Source organism: Aptenodytes forsteri, unplaced genomic scaffold (genome assembly GCF_000699145.1).
Source record: "Aptenodytes forsteri isolate BGI_AS27 unplaced genomic scaffold, ASM69914v1 Scaffold4, whole genome shotgun sequence".
NCBI classification, from domain to species: domain Eukaryota; kingdom Metazoa; phylum Chordata; class Aves; order Sphenisciformes; family Spheniscidae; genus Aptenodytes; species Aptenodytes forsteri.
In genome coordinates, this window is record NW_008795442.1 from 2,796,535 (window position 1) to 2,812,174 (window position 15,640).

General features: G+C 39.3%; 1 protein-coding gene across 1 annotated transcript in view; it reads left to right on the forward strand.

Moving 5' to 3' along the window:
• TBC1D30 (TBC1 domain family member 30) overlaps positions 1-15,171 on the forward strand; it is a 24,573-nt gene extending 9,402 nt beyond the window's left edge. Inside the window, exons 5-10 of the mRNA XM_019472544.1 lie at positions 410-578; positions 3,540-3,645; positions 9,453-9,565; positions 9,739-9,878; positions 11,537-11,743; positions 13,508-15,171. Of these exons, the coding sequence (XP_019328089.1) occupies positions 410-578; positions 3,540-3,645; positions 9,453-9,565; positions 9,739-9,878; positions 11,537-11,743; positions 13,508-14,217 (1,445 nt within the window). The 3' untranslated portion in view covers positions 14,218-15,171. The remainder of the gene's footprint in view (positions 1-409; positions 579-3,539; positions 3,646-9,452; positions 9,566-9,738; positions 9,879-11,536; positions 11,744-13,507) is intronic.
• Positions 15,172-15,640: the final 469 nt, after the last annotated feature.

Here is a 15,640-nt window from a genome sequence, read left to right on the forward strand (position 1 = left end):
GGCGCTTTGGGGTTTATTTTTTGGGGGGGGGCTTGGGGAGGGTGGTGGTTTTTTGTTTTTTTTTTAATAAAAGCTTTTAGTTCATATGACTTTGGGGAAGGAAAAGCAATCTTTCTGATATAAGAAGAAAAAAAAAAAAGCGTGGTGGTGTTTGCCAAGGTTTACAGTCCAAAACCAGTGCTGCTGCTTAGAGCTTTCTGCAGTGCAGCAGGGTGAAAGGTGACCCAGTATGTCATTTTTTCCATCTCTCTCTTTCTCAGCTTATCTTTGGACAGCTGCAGGATAAGAAAGTTTTGAGCAATAACAGAGGTACTAGAATGTCTGGTGGATTTCAGTATGCAGTTTATACTCCTTGTAAAATAATAATAAATTACAATTACTTTAAGCTTTTTTTTTTTTATTATTTCAGGAGGCTACGAACCCCCACTTACAAATGTCTTCACAATGCAGTGGTTTCTGACCCTCTTTGCCACTTGCCTGCCTAACCATACAGTTCTGAAGATCTGGGATTCGGTATTCTTTGAAGGCTCTGAAATTATACTGAGAGTAGCTTTGGCTATCTGGGCAAAGTTAGGAGAGTAAGCGGTCATTTTTATCTGATTTTTCTTTTCAGTATGAGCAATGTGTGTAATTTGCATTGTTCTGAAGAGCGTGTTCTCAATTCTAAACAAGATGCAATCCTTCAGGAGAATGATTCTGCTTTGAAAAAGCTGCACAAAGTGCCTCTATGGCTTCCCCAAAAACACATGCTTCTGACATCGTGTCAGAATGGGCATGATAATTGACCCTTGCTGCAGAACATGTCTCCAGTTGTTTGCGTTGTCTGTGTATAATGTCTTCATGCTATGCTAAAAGGTTGGTTGAACTTTCCAGAACATAGACCTCTGAGGGAGCTGGTAAATACTCTGTGGAAAGACATACAGAGAGACTTGAGGGTCACTAGGTAATTTAATTGGGTACCTGAAGCTGAGGATGTTAATTCCCTTTTTTTCACTTAAGGAGACTTAAGGATTTGAGCCCATTGGATATACCCACGAAAAGAGTTCAGTGTTACTAAGAGAATGATTTAGTGTTACACGGTTCTTTTCTATTAAGGCCTACAAACAAATTTTCCTGAAATTCTGCTTTTAAGCACATTCTAGCCAAGTTTCTATTATAGTCCTTTATGGCCTTGGAAACTCGCCACATAGGACAAAACACAAGAGATGGTTCTTCTAAACCCCTCTGTTGTCATAGCAAATATTTGCATTCCAAAGAGTGTACAGCGCTCCTGGAGAAATGAGTTTTGTCACTGACTTCAGTGGGAGGTGTGAGCTCTGGCAGGTTGAGCAGATGTTAGTTCAGCTGGAAACTTTTTTCAGCTGGAGTCAGCAGCTGCGTCAAATTTTTCTTGTGATGCCTATCAACACTCACCTTCCTTTTTTCCCTGAGACTGAACCACTGGGATTTATGTTCAGCTCTGTCCTTGGAGGTTTCATTTCTTTTTTTTCCTGAATAAATTAGCACTGCAGGCCAGTAGCATTGTAAGAGACTTTGTTTAGTATATTTTATTTTTAATCTGAAGAATAATAATTTCCTAAGAGCTTTATTTGTTCAGTTTAAGAATGAAACTTGCACGCATCATTTGCATTAGGATTAAGCTATATGTAGTCCTATTGTACTTTATTACTTTGTACCATATCTTTAGATAAAAGGTCCTATTGCAGTGGGTCTCAGTGCACTTAAAAGCTGTAATTAAAAGTGTTCCAACTCATGATAAAAAAGAAAGTCACTGCTCTCAAGATTTTACTGTAAAACTTAAAGCAAAAATGAAACATGTTTTATGAAAATTGGAAGGAACAGAATGAAGAAATCTATAAGAATATGTCCAAAAGAATAAGCTGATCACACTGCACACCTTGTAACTATTGTTTGTGGGGAATGGGAGAAGGTCTGGCAGATTTGGGGGCAATTAACAGAAACGGACACTGGTGTGATAACTAGAGATCCAGAAGACGATGAGTCACTAAAACTGAACAAGAATTGAAATTCAGTAAGCTTGTGATTAATGATATCAAATGAGATGAGGAAGTAAAAGATTGGGCACTATGTCTTTGCTGGGAGAAGATTGTGGCTTTGTTCCTCTTTCTTCTCTGCTAGAAATAGAACGGGGGGATTTAAAGAAGTGGGGCCTGAAACAGTGATCATAGTCTCATGATCTTCGTACTTCTCAAGACTATCTTCTAGACATGAAAATGGGGCGAGAAGTGCTTTTCCTAAATTGTGGGTGGTTCAATCATACTTCTGTTTTGAGGGAGACTGATGGAATGGGGAGGTTAAAAATAGGTGCAGTAGAGAAAGTAGTATGTGGAGGTCATGAGAGACTGAAGGTATCAGGGAAGGTAAGCAGTAATTTTTTGATAATTGGCTACATACCCATTGTTTCTATGCCTTTTTTTTTTTTTTTTTACTAAATCATTCTTTTAGCTAAACTATGTTAAGATTTCAGTAGGAGTTTCATAGTTCAATGGTTGCTCTCTACAGACACTGAAGATCAAGGGAAGCTTCCTCTTTTAATCCTTAAGAAAAAAGGCTGTGTATTTTTTTTGATCATTCCAGCAGCTGTATTTTACAGGGGAGGCTGCAATATGTAGCCAGCAATGCACTTGTTTGGGATAGAAGTAAAACAAATTTTTCACTTGATGGCAGAAGATGTTTAGCGGCTGACCCTAATGTATGTAAAACAGCAACTCACAAAAGCATATTACTCATATTTCTCTTCCTCTAGCTGACACTCTGTGGGTGATTCTGTGTTTTTAGAAATTTAAAGAAAAGTGTGTGGGGAAAAAACAAAACAAAAAAACCAACCAACCCCCCAACAACAACTTGCTCCTCCCCCCAAAGAACAACACCAAAACAAAAAACCTAAAACCAAAAAAAGTCTGCATTTCTAATTTAGAAATAGCTTTCACAAGTATGCAGGATATGAGTGAATTTTCCTTCATTCTGCATTATGTGAGCTCAGCTCTTTTGAATACAATGACATATATAAATACACCTATACTTAATTTAGTCCACCAGAATGTTTTTCTGGCCAGCAAATATGTTCCAGTCTGACAAAAAGACAGTTCAAGCAGTGAATTCAGCCGTTTGGTGTGTAGTGAAGAATGGGTGATGAGGCAGTCAAGAAATCTTTATGCTCCCTTTTTGAGCTGATGGGAGAGCTCCCCTATGCTAGTAGGAGACAGGATTTATTGATTCTCTTGTTGTAGAAGTGGAAGAGGCAGAGGGAATAACCTGTCTGGACATGCATGAATCCTTTATTGTGAGCAGTCAGGACAGTAAGCTGCACTCAGTACATCCTTTTATTGCACCGGTATTTCCAATGTGATGTGCACAGTTTTATTATTTAGAAGTGTAGGGAGGATTGCAATAAACTTAAACATTAAGGTGACTAATGGAAGCGCATATTTTGTAATGACAGAAAGTTCAGTTTTGGTTTGGAGTTGTATAATCATATTTCAGAGTAAAATAGAAAAACAACATGTATTTTTATGTAGGCAAATAGAATGTTGTGAAACTGCAGATGAGTTTTACAGTACCATGGGCAAGCTGACCCAGGAGATGCTGGAAGACAGTCTGATTGACAGCAACGAACTCATGCAGGTGAGTAATTGTGATACAATTATTGTTTGTGTTTTCTGTGCATCCTTTAAGTGCTGATTTCTAACAGATTACATTTTTGTTCAGATACTGCAGAAACCTAAACTCTCCCAAGAATAAAAATTTAAGATAACTGTAACATGAAATAAATAGATGACCTGCAGTTGAAGCTAAAATCTTATCTTATACATTAAGTATAGAGAACCACTAGGCTCCATTTGATAAAAATTGGTTGTATGTTGACAGCTGAAAGTTTGTTGTGATATAATGCCAATTGGATTTACGCAAGTAAGATGTAGAATGTTTTAGTAGTCATAATTTTTAGGGTGTTTTATTTTTATGTTTTGGCCAGTTATTTATTACATTGCGTCCTTTTCATTCTGCAGACACTGTGGGAGACAAGAGTTCATCAAGTCAGAAGGGAAAAAAATATCCTTCGTGATTTAAAAAAAAAAAAGCCATGAACAGTCGTCAGTGAACTATAAACAAAGACATTTGTAGATAATTGCAGACCCTGAATTCTTAAAGCATACATCATTGTATGAGAACAAAGGTCCACATTGTTCTGGGAAAGGAAGGGGCCTTTAGTATTACAGATGTAATTGTATTGATTTGCACTCACAGGTTTTTTTTCTGATATCCTTGAAGTGTTGTCTACTTAGATGTTTTATAAAGACTTCATGCTACAGTTCTGGAACTTTGCTTTTGATAAGTTAAGGTATGGTGATTAAATGGGTGAAAATACAGAGCACAATTCATCTGAAATTTTTTTATCTGACTTAGGGGAAGGAAAACAAAGTCAGTCTCGGTACATGAAGTTGGATGAGTTTATTACAGCAGTTAGCAGGTGACTTCTGTTACCCATTATTGGAAGCAAAACTTATTGACTGTCTGGGATAATACACTTCCATTGTCTGGTGAAGTACTGCTCTGAAGTAAAGAATCACTTTCAGATTTTTGGCTTTTGTTATTTCTGTTGTTTTGGTTAATGAGGGAGCTCTAGGAATCAGAGAGATGAGCACTATGGCTTGGTTTTGCTTCAAAAATGGAAATGCAGCTGGTCAGAGGTACTCACATGCTTTTTAAATAAGAGTTAAGGTTTCTCACAAGGCAGTTCAGATATTGAGGATGCATGAGGGGGGTGGCCCGAGCTGACACCTCATATTCGTTGTGTTTCAGCTCCTGGTCTCAAGTGCAGTACAAAATCAAGGTGTGGCATTTGTAACAAAGAATAATGTTGGGAAAGCTGAAGTGGGCTTTAGTGACTCAGTGTGGATTTCTTTCTTTGCTGTTGTATGTAATAGAAGATAAGGCTTAGGTAACTTACTGGTTGGAGGGATGGAAGGATCTTTTTGGTTTTTTAACTGTTGCAATTACAAGTATAATAAATAGCAGTCTTTTTGTGCTTCAGCAAAAAATAAGCGTAATAAATAGTCTTTTTGTGCTTCAGCAAAAAATAAGCACTTGGTGCAAAGTATATGTGTTTTCATAGTGTACATGTGTATTTTGTGACACTGACAGGAGCGTTAAGGTAGGATAGCATTGCCATTGATATGGATGATGTGGCAGGTTTAAGTTTTCTGCATAGAGAAGCAGTGTGTCTGTTTTCTGTGTGTCCTCTCAGTTGAAGAAACCACACTATAGTTTAGATAGCATTCTCCAAGTCAAAGGCAGTCACTGGCAGTGTAGCCATCTCCATCTGAGGTGTTCACTCTAGGCTCTTTTTACTGTAAGTGGAGAGAATTGGGCATTACAAGTGTTTACCATTAGTGGATATGAATGCCACCATACACCTGGCTGCTGCATTTGCACAATTTTCTCTGTGTTGGAGAAGAAAATAAAGAAATATGAACCATTGCGTTAATGAAAGGATTCAGGCTGCTTGAAGATACTGTTTTTTAAATTGCTTTAGGCTTTTTCAGAGCAGTCAGCCAGAGATGAATGTTTAGACTGCTTTGTTCTCAATTTTTTTTTTTCCCCCCACTAATCAAAATCAGAATGGTGAATTTACATCTAATGCTTTATACAAGGTGGCTCAAGGATTAGTACCCTACTGTGGGAAAGGATTAATATCCTACTCTGCCTTCCCTACACATTTCAGTAAAGGTTGCTGGTGGCAATCATCTCACTTTTCTTTAGACTTGCATGACACTTACATTTGCATCTGAACTACCTGTCCAGGCTCACTTAAGCCAGTGAAGAGTAACAGGCACTTCTCCGCCACTAGAAAACAAATTGTGCTCTAAAAGACCTGTTTCCTTTGGGAGTTGAGAGGGAGGTATGGCTTCAGGGGCAAGTGTTGACAGAGCAGATGTCTAAGTAGATCAGAGGACTCTTGTCCTCGTTCTCTCCACCAGCATGTATAGTTGGTGCAAGTTTAGCATTAAAAATGCCTGCCTCCCTCCCTCCCATGCAGACAGTACAAATACCTAGGATTGAGGGCTTAAAGCTTTTGCAGATTTGGCCCTTGCATGGCTAGAGTTCTTAGAATGTTGTGCTGAGGAGAGCATGGAGGGATTGGAGGAGCAAGCAAGCCTACAGCTTCCTCCTTTTTCAGATTGAACAGTTTAGGTAAATAAAGGGTAAGTGCTGTATGCATCAGGTGCTAGACCGGGTGTGTATTCAGGACTAGAAGTTAAACAAATATGGTATTCAGTAATGTCATTTTATTGGCCTATTAATAAACTCTTGTTCTAACATGGAGACAGAAGACTGTACGCTAGGTGTCTGCAGGTGTTCTAAACAGCGTGTGCTAGATTGAGTACACGCTTTCATGCCTTCTCAGAAAGTGAGCATTTTTAGAAGCAGCTGAACCAATTCAGTTTGTAAGCCTAGAAACATTCCAGTGTAGAGGAGATGAGAAACAAACAGGAAAAGGAGAGGCATCCCTCTGTGTTTACTGTGGTGGAGGGGAACAGGGATTAATCCCTCTGTAGTACCCTAGCATTTTAGACTATCTCCTGTAGACAGTTACCCTGATTTGATGGTATTCACTGTTAACTTTCTACCTGAGTAGCACTTTGTTTTCTTTTGGGTTTGTTTTTGTTTTTGCTTTTTGTTTTGTTTTATTGGTGAAAGTGAAAAGAGAGAGGAGCCTTAAACCAGTGTGGGGTAGCTCTTGAGATAAGTGTGCTTGAGCTGTCTGCAAAGGCAAAACTGCTTACTCTCTCTTGGAAGCCACAGCCCAAAACCTTCTGTATGGTATTCTGCTGTAGATGGCTTTGCATTTTTAGGGTAAGGCAAAGGATTGACAAATGCCACTGATTTAAGGTGAGAAGAGAGGTTTTTTCCTTGTCTTTTTTTTTGTTCCCAGAATCTGTCCCTTATAACCATAAATAAGATAGTAAGTTTGGCTGCATCATGTTTTGTATGTGTAGGCTGTTTCCCTCTGGCACAGTTTCACCAGAATTAACCAAATGGGATCCAAGGCTGTGGACAAACTGGGAACAGGATGCTTTGACTCTGAAGCATTGCTGTGAGGAGATCACAGGTGTTGATTGAGAATATTTTTTTAATTTCCAGTGGAACTTGCATCAGCATAAAATTTGTTTGTGGATCTCTTAGCCAGGTGGCAAGCGAGGCCTCCAGTTATAATCTGATAACAAGTAATTAAGTTAAAAACATGTATGCTAAATGAAAGAAATTGCACAGGATCTGGAAGAGACACAGACTGGAGACAGGCAAAAGCTAAAAGCATAATCTAAAACAGTAGCTGCAAGGAGTAAATGGAGGACTCGGAGTCGACTGTTTTGCTTAAAGGGTAACTAGCATATGGAACAAGTTACCTGAAAAGGCTGTTGACATAAAGAGTAGAAATAAATTCCAGACACACCTCCTTCTCTGTGAAGGGAGGGAGTTGAGACATAAGGGGAAAAAAAACAGGAAAGTGTGGTGGAGATCAAACAAACAGGCAGACATGTTGGGCCAGAGGTTGGTCCTTCTCCAGATCATAAAATTCCTTCGTCTGGTAGACTGCCGGGATATCGCTGTTCAGGCCCTAGAGAATATTTGTCTCTCACAGTAGCATTGTAGTTTCATGGAGTGGCAAAGCTTCAGTTCATGCTCTGGGTTTTTGTAGGCATTCTCCTTGCCTCAGAGTCTGTGCACGGCTTGAACTGTAAAAGCATTTTCACACAGAAGCCTGCTGAGCTGCGCTATTGCCCTGGGCCTGATCCAGCCGGGAGTGCCCTTCCTGCTCCTCATTGCTTACATCATTGCCGTTGGTGAAACACTTCCCCCCTCCCCCCCTTTCTTCTGTCAGGACAGGTCTAGTACTGAATTCATGTTTGCGATTTTCCTTAGTGTATTTAGCACAGACAAGGCATGGTTCAAGAATGGATTATTTAGAAATTGCTCAAAATTTCCTTTCATCTTAATTGAGGCTGTTTTGCCTTCAGATGAAAATGTCACTGACTTAATAGCACAGAAAAAAAAAAATATAAGTGAACTTTCTTCTGTCAGGAAAGGTCTAGTACTGAATCCATGTTTGCGATTTTCCTTAGTGTATTTAGCACAGACAAGGCATGGTTCAAGAATGGATTATTTAGAAATTGCTCAAAATTTCCTTTCATCTTAATTGAGGCTGTTTTGCCTTCAGATGAAAATGTCACTGACTTAATAGCACAGAAAAAAAAAAATATAAGTGAAGATTTTCTGTCATAGCTAATGAGAAATTTTTAGGTTACTGCCTTTCAGAAGACATTTAATATTCAAGATGGGGAAAAGCTATGATTTTTCAGAGAAACTAAGAAATTATATTTCAGCTATTTTTTTCTTTTTACTTCTGACATTGAGACTCCCAATGAATTGTGTGTCAGTTATTTGAAAGTCCTGAATAGTTGTAAGTGTACAAAACCGGGGGGGAAAAAAGGCAACTAAAATAGGTAGGAACAAATTAGCAATGATGTTGCAATGAATATGATGTGTCTTTATGCCAGGTTGGCTGGTGACACACATTCTGTTACTACAAAATGACTTAAAGCAAATGCATTTGCAACTATTTATCTTCTTTAACTCTGAGTATTGAAGTAAATAAAACGTATTAGAGTTTTTTATGGCCTTGTTTTAAGTTTTAGGGACTACATGTTGAATTCAGAGTGTTGCAGAGAGGTTTCTTTGTTCTCCATAGAACAAATTTCTTTAAAAAAAAAAAAAAAGCAACCACCACCACCCCAAAAAAACCCCAACCCACAAAACAACAACCAAAACCAGAAACTGAGAGGAGAAAAGTTAGCTGGATAATGTTGGGTCCTTCCTCTTTGGCCGTAACTTTTGTGTTGAAGTGATTTCCTTCACACAAGCTCTTGGGGCTGCTCAGGTGAAGTAATGGATCTGTTAACAGTCCACATCAAGTGAGGATCTGCTCCTTCCTATCTGTGCTAGTGTCAATACCTTGTTGAATACTTGAGCTGAAACGTAAGTCTTCTGGAAGATCCCGAAAACCTCAATGATGCATTCATGTAAGTGAAATCATAATTGGAGGAGGAGGATTTTCGGTGTGCTCGCAAGGAGAGGATTGACAATGATTATTTAGTAAGTACAGGAGTTGAAAAGGACCCTACATCTCATGTTATCTGTTCCATTTTTATTTTTTTCCTCTGAACCATGTATTTTTCTAGTGAGTCAGTCTGTTTTTCTTACAGGAAACACTGACTGAATCATAAAACTAAACCATTTCCATTCTCTTACAGCACATGAGAATGTGCAGCCTTTAATCCTGCAAGACTGTGAAACTGTGTCCATGGAGAAATCTTTTGTGGGACTGTTAGTTAAAGTGACAATTTTAAAAGCTGCATTTTTTTTTTCCTTAGACTGTTTATACCATGGCTCAGTTTCCCTTCCCACAACTGGCAGAATTAAGGGAGAAATACACGTACAACATTACTCCTTTCCCTGCAGCAGTAAAATCAACTTCACTTTCAGGGTAAGTTTGAAATGCACTGCTTATGGCATATAGGGTTATTGTTTACCCTACACAGATAGTGACAAGGCAGGTGGCATCCTCCCTTGTACGCTCCTAAAGAAGATAAAGATGTTTGGTAATGATCATATTTAAGAATGTCTCTTTCTTATTTCTCTTATGTTCTCATTTGACAGAAGGCTAGGCAGAACCAGAGACAGTGATGAGGAGAATGACCTAGATGATGAAGACTCAATTGCCAATGCAATTGGCTGTCTTGGACCATTAAGTGGGTTTTTGGCACCAGAGCTCCAAAAATACCAAAAACAGATGAAAGGTAAAAGTGCTTTTGTTCATTTTGGGTAATGTAGTTAAATCTGTACGACCTTGCAGAAATCGTCTGTAGCTTCCTCTGTGAAAGCTGCTATGAAACTTGTATTTTACATTCACGTGGAGATTACAGCAGGTACCAAATGGCTTGCTCTGTGGTCCATGAAGATGTCTTCAAAGTCAAGTTTGAAGGCTGTATGTATACAATAAATGACAGTGTGGGTTAAGGATTTGTCTACAATAATGGTTAAAAAACCAACCCCATAGTGTTGCCCACCCACAAAAAAAGAAGCACGTGTGTGGAAAAAAAAAGTCCACCCTAAATCTATGCTTATTTCCAAGAAAGCTGTTGGGTAGTCAGCATTTTCTGAAGAGTGTACATGTAATAAATAATCTTGATGTTTATTAGCATATGCATGGCTAATATTGGAACCTGTCAGCAGTGAGTGAATTCTGCAGGTCATTTCACCACCCTTTTGGCAAAACCTTCAGACCGTTGTATGTCTTGGGTATATTCACATTTTTATAAAATTGGGTATGGTTTAGGGTGTGACAAAATGTCGCTATTTTTTCAAATCCCTCCATGTTGAAATAAAATTTCTGACAGAATTGTATGTTCACCTGTGCAAGCTCTACAAGCAGAACAAAATTCTGATCCATACAAGAAAAGCAGATCACTTGTTAACTTGCAGCAGCCTTTACGAAATGGTACTGGATCAACAGTGATTTTATGATATCCTGGGAGAGGCTGTAGTTATTTATCCCCAACCCACCCCCACCTTTCCCCCCAAAAAAAACCCAGACTGATGTAGCAGTCGCTGTTACCTGATTACACATCATCATTCTTGTGGCTTGGTTTTGTTGAGACCTATAAGCTGCAATTTTCCTCTTGATTGCTGTGGTGTTTTGTTTTTCCCTTCCTGAGGGACTGTAAGTCTCTACCTGCTGCTTCAAGCTAGCACTTAGAACGTCAAACTGCTGTTGCAAACTAAGCCAAAGCCAAACAACCATCCCTTGAAAAAGAATTATCCCCTTGACCCTGGAGTCCCAGTTTGGTGGTGCATCAGAAACAGCTGCGAAAATAAATTGCGCTGCTGCTGTTGCTCTGCAGCTGTTGATCAGAGACGCTCTCAAGTTGCCTGATCCTCAGCTGCTCTGTGCCTATCCCTTTTGTCGCTACTAGCAGCTTTCTCCCTGTGGTGCTATAACTGTTTCTTGATGCTTCTTGCTGGTATCACTAGGTCGGTTGTTTAATCTCATGCCTGCGTAATGTATTTTATAACTCGCATTGTTAGCCTCCTCTTTGACCAACCGAGTGTCTTTTAATAATCAGTTTCTGAATTACTTTAGTGGTGGCTAGATGCGCTTTTGGATAATTGAAGAACTGTGCTTATAACTTTGCATTGCTATGTTAATTGACTTTTGTACTCTTCACACTCCCCTCAAACCTTTGCTATTCTTAAGCAGTAGTTCTAGAAATGTAATACTTCTTATTATAAATAGTGCAGCTTTGTTAAATATGCATATTATAATAAACTTTTAATTAAAGACTACAGTTAAATAAGACGATAGGAATCAGACATAGATTTCCCTTGTAGATAGTCTGCTGAACTCTTGAGTATGCCAATTTACTCCTCATCTCCACTTTATTCCCACTCTGTGCAGATCAGAATGAAGAACAAAGTCTGGGTTCCAGTAACATTGCAGAATTAAGTCCAGGAGCAATAGACTCTTGCCGAAGCGAGTATCATGCTGCTTTTAACAGCATGATGATGGAGCGTATGACCACTGATATTAATGCACTGAAAAAGCAATATTCCAGGATAAAGAAGAAGCAGCAACAGCAGGTTCACCATGTGTATATCAGAGCAGGTAACATATGAAAACATGCTTCACTTACTGATTTATTACAAGCTAACTTCACCATAGGAGACAAGGCAAATAACATTCTTTTACGTTTAACCAAATAGACAAAACAAGAGAGACTGATGGAATATATAACACATTAGTAGTAAAGTGGGTACCACTTCCTACAGACAGATTTTAAATGAGAAGGTGATGTTTTTTCTTCTTTTGTCAGGATCTGAGGATGATGACCCCGGGATTTTTTTAGGTCCCAGGGACCAGCTGAATGATGGTATTTAAAAGTGTCTTTGCTATCTGGGTGCCTTGTGTTGATCTCTCTGATTAAAAAGTGTAAATCTTTGGCATTCTTGGAGTTGACATACTGATGCACTGGAAAAAGTGAAATGAGGAGATGAGTACACTTCAGACCAAGTGGCAAGTAGATTCCTAGCTGGTCCATATTATCCTAACTCCTCTGAGTTCATCCAGGCATGGCAAATTACGCAGCTGAAGAACTGGCTTAGATGTTCCATTGTGGCTAGCAGTTTACCTAGCCATAGTGATACTGCTGTGAGGATTGAGCTGGACATCAGCCCGTTATTTAGCAATCCGTGTTACGGAGTCTATTTCCCCAACTGGCAAACTCAACGTGGGGGGTTAGCATGAACAGCGCAGCTGAAGGTTTTAGTGGGTGTGCAAGCTGAACACAACCCACCCCACTCATTCCTCCCCACTTAGGTTCCATCTCTCTAAGTCAGCATTGAACCATGCAGATGGGTCACTGTGGAGAATTTTTATTCCTTTTCTAGATTGTCTAAACCTGTCCTAGCAGGAGCATTTGAACACATAGAGCTGCAATTTTTCATTAACATAATTTGTAAGGAATTTTTTTTTTTTAAAATATTGGCAAAATATTTGCTTTGAACAAAGGCTGTAGCCAGCAGAAACAGTGCAAACAGTAAAATGTTGATTCCTGAGGATTGCCAACCCCCACCCCCCAAACACAAGCCTTTCTAATCTTACTAATCATGATGCGGGGCTGGGTTTGTGGTTTAATCAAACTGTCATCTAATTACCTAATTCTGATTCTACTGCTCTGGTTTAATAAGAGGACCTAATAGAAAAGAGATTTATCCATTAAAAATACATTGGTTCATTCTCTAGTCACACAAGCCTCATGGCTTATTTGACTGACCTCGTATAGGGACTGAATTGCCTCTCATGGTTGGAAGAGAAATGAAGGAGAGGGGAAAGATCAGAAGCCAATATTAATGTTAAACTATCTGTTACAGTGCAATTCCAAAAATCAAGAAGCTATTTTTGTTATGATTTATTTTCATGGTATTCCTGGCTCGGGGCTTACCCATACGTAAGAAGCAGGGAGGGAGGACAGGAAATCTTTATTATAGAAGTTACAGCTTTGTGTTTGACTCCAAGATGTAAGAGAAATTCAGTGATATTTTTTTTTTTTTTTGTCAGTCCTACAAACGTTTGCTATACCTCAAGAAAGGCATCAAATTTGGTGGTGGATCTTTAGAACATTAATTAGTTTTGTTCTTTAACAATACTGTGTTTCTTTTAAACACTTTTTTTTTTTTTGTCTCCTACAAACGTTTGCTATACCTCAAGAAAGGCATCAAATTTGGTGGTGGATCTTTAGAACATTAATTAGTTTTGTTCTTTAACAATACTGTGTTTCTTTTAAACACTTTTTTTCAGACAAAGGGCCAGTTACCAGCCTCCTTCCTTCTCAGGTAAACCATTCCCCGGTGATAAACCACCTCCTTTTAGGGAAGAAGATGAAACTGAATAACAGGTCTCTCAAAAATGCTATTATTCACATCCCAAGTCATGCTACAGGGAAGATGTCTCCCATTCCCCAAGAAGATCTTAAAACAAAACTGAACTCTCCGTGGCGCACTCACATACGAGTTCATCGAAAGAATATTGCTAGGGCCAAAGGCCAGCTGGGCTATGGGGATACCATAGGACTAATAGATGAGCAGAGCGAGAGCTGTAAAACAAATAGTCCTGGTGCAAAGGAGGAGACTTCCAAACATTCTGACTCTGGAGAAAGAGAAGGAGGTGGTTTGGATGACAGGACTACTCGAAAAGCTGACGGGCAGTCGTCTGAGCCAGTCTCTACGGACAGCAGTACAAACATGTCAGTGGTTCAGCTAAAACTGGAAGCACTGGAACTCACCTCAGATAACAAAACCGATGCTGAGTCAACATCCCATCAGTCTGGCCAGCCACGTTTATCAGAGTCCTCCAGTGCATCCAGCGACAGTGGGAACCTGGCTAAATCTCCCCAGCCTGGGAATCCAAAGCCGCAAGTCTTCAATCCTTTTCCCAGCGTCAAGCCTCTTCGAAAGTCAGCTACAGCCAGGAATTTAGGGCTGTATGGCCCCACTGAAAGAACGCCAACTGTACACTTCCCACAAATGAGCAGAAGTTTCAATAAGTCCGCCAGTGGCAACAGTGGGACCAGGAAACGATGATGTACTACCTGGCACTTTCTATTTCTGACAGTAACAAAAAATTTGTATTGCCCTTTTTTTTTTTTTAATGTGTATGTGTGTCCCAAAGCGTTTCTAATCTTTAATTAAGTAATGAGGACAAAAATGGTTACCAGGTGTATAAATATGTGTCTTTGAAAATTGTGCTCCCGTGTTGTTATGGGATAGATTAGTGAAGATGCACTCTGGCACCCTATTGTCAATTCTGATGGTTCGGTGGTAAAATAAATATTGATTTGCAGCGTGAAGCATACCATTTCTTTAAATCTAACTCAGACATAAAACCACTGGCTGCCTTTAACCCCCCAGCACCCCATGGCTACCTCCTGTCTCTTTCAAAGCTCAGAGGACAAATTGTCTGGTGCAGCAGACATGTATAACAGTTTTTATGACTGTTACGCAGCTTCCCCATTAGACCTCATCATCATGCTCTGAGTAGCCGGAGAAGCCATGACTAACAGAAGCACAAGCAGCCCTAGCAATCAAAAGTATCACTTTGTGTCCGACATTACCGCTTACCTACGGGGCCATCTGGCTTCAGACATTCTTGAGCAGCATTTTGTGCTTCTCTTCCCACAGCAGTCCTCTGCGGATACTGTTTTTAATATAAATGTAATCAATGAGCATGAGAATAGCAGGCATAAGTCCATCCACAACACTGGTTTGCTCCTTTTCTGTTACATATGTACATACATCCATTTCTGTTACTGCTGGAGAGTTGCAGCACTGCAAAATTAGGAATTAGGTACAACTATATGCGTAGTTGTATGAATATTATGGCACATCATGGCTTCAGTGGATTTAAAAGCTATTATCTAGATTACAGACTTGTAATTAAATCATATTTGCCAGCTTAGCAGTAGGTAAAATATATGAATGTTCCAAAGTAGTTTAGGGTTTTAAATTCTATAAATAGAGCGATTAGATACTTCGGGTGCCACTTATCATTAAAAGCCAACACATCAGCCACTATGTAAGTGGGATGGACCCATGGGACTGCTATGGGCTTCCATGGCTTGGTTCTGGTTTGGTGTGAAAGAGCAATGGCAGAGCGATAAGCTTGAGTATTTACTTCCAAATCAAAAAGCGAAGTACTTCTTTTTTTTTTTTTTTTTATCCCCCCCCTCTATACATTAGACAGGCAGGCAGAGAAACTAAATGAGAACAATTCAACTTCAGGGTTGCAAGATCAAGCGCTCCAAAAAATTCAGGTTGCTCTTAAAATATTACAGCTCTGCTGAATTGTAGGTATTGACTGCGATTCATTACCTTATTGCTTCCAAGTTTCCCGTGACACGGAAGTGCCATTACTTTAAACTGGAGGAAAAGCAATAATGATGAATCAGTCCCATTGTATGTAATATCTTTCTTCCTCTTCTAAAATTCTTTGTTGAATTTGCAGTAT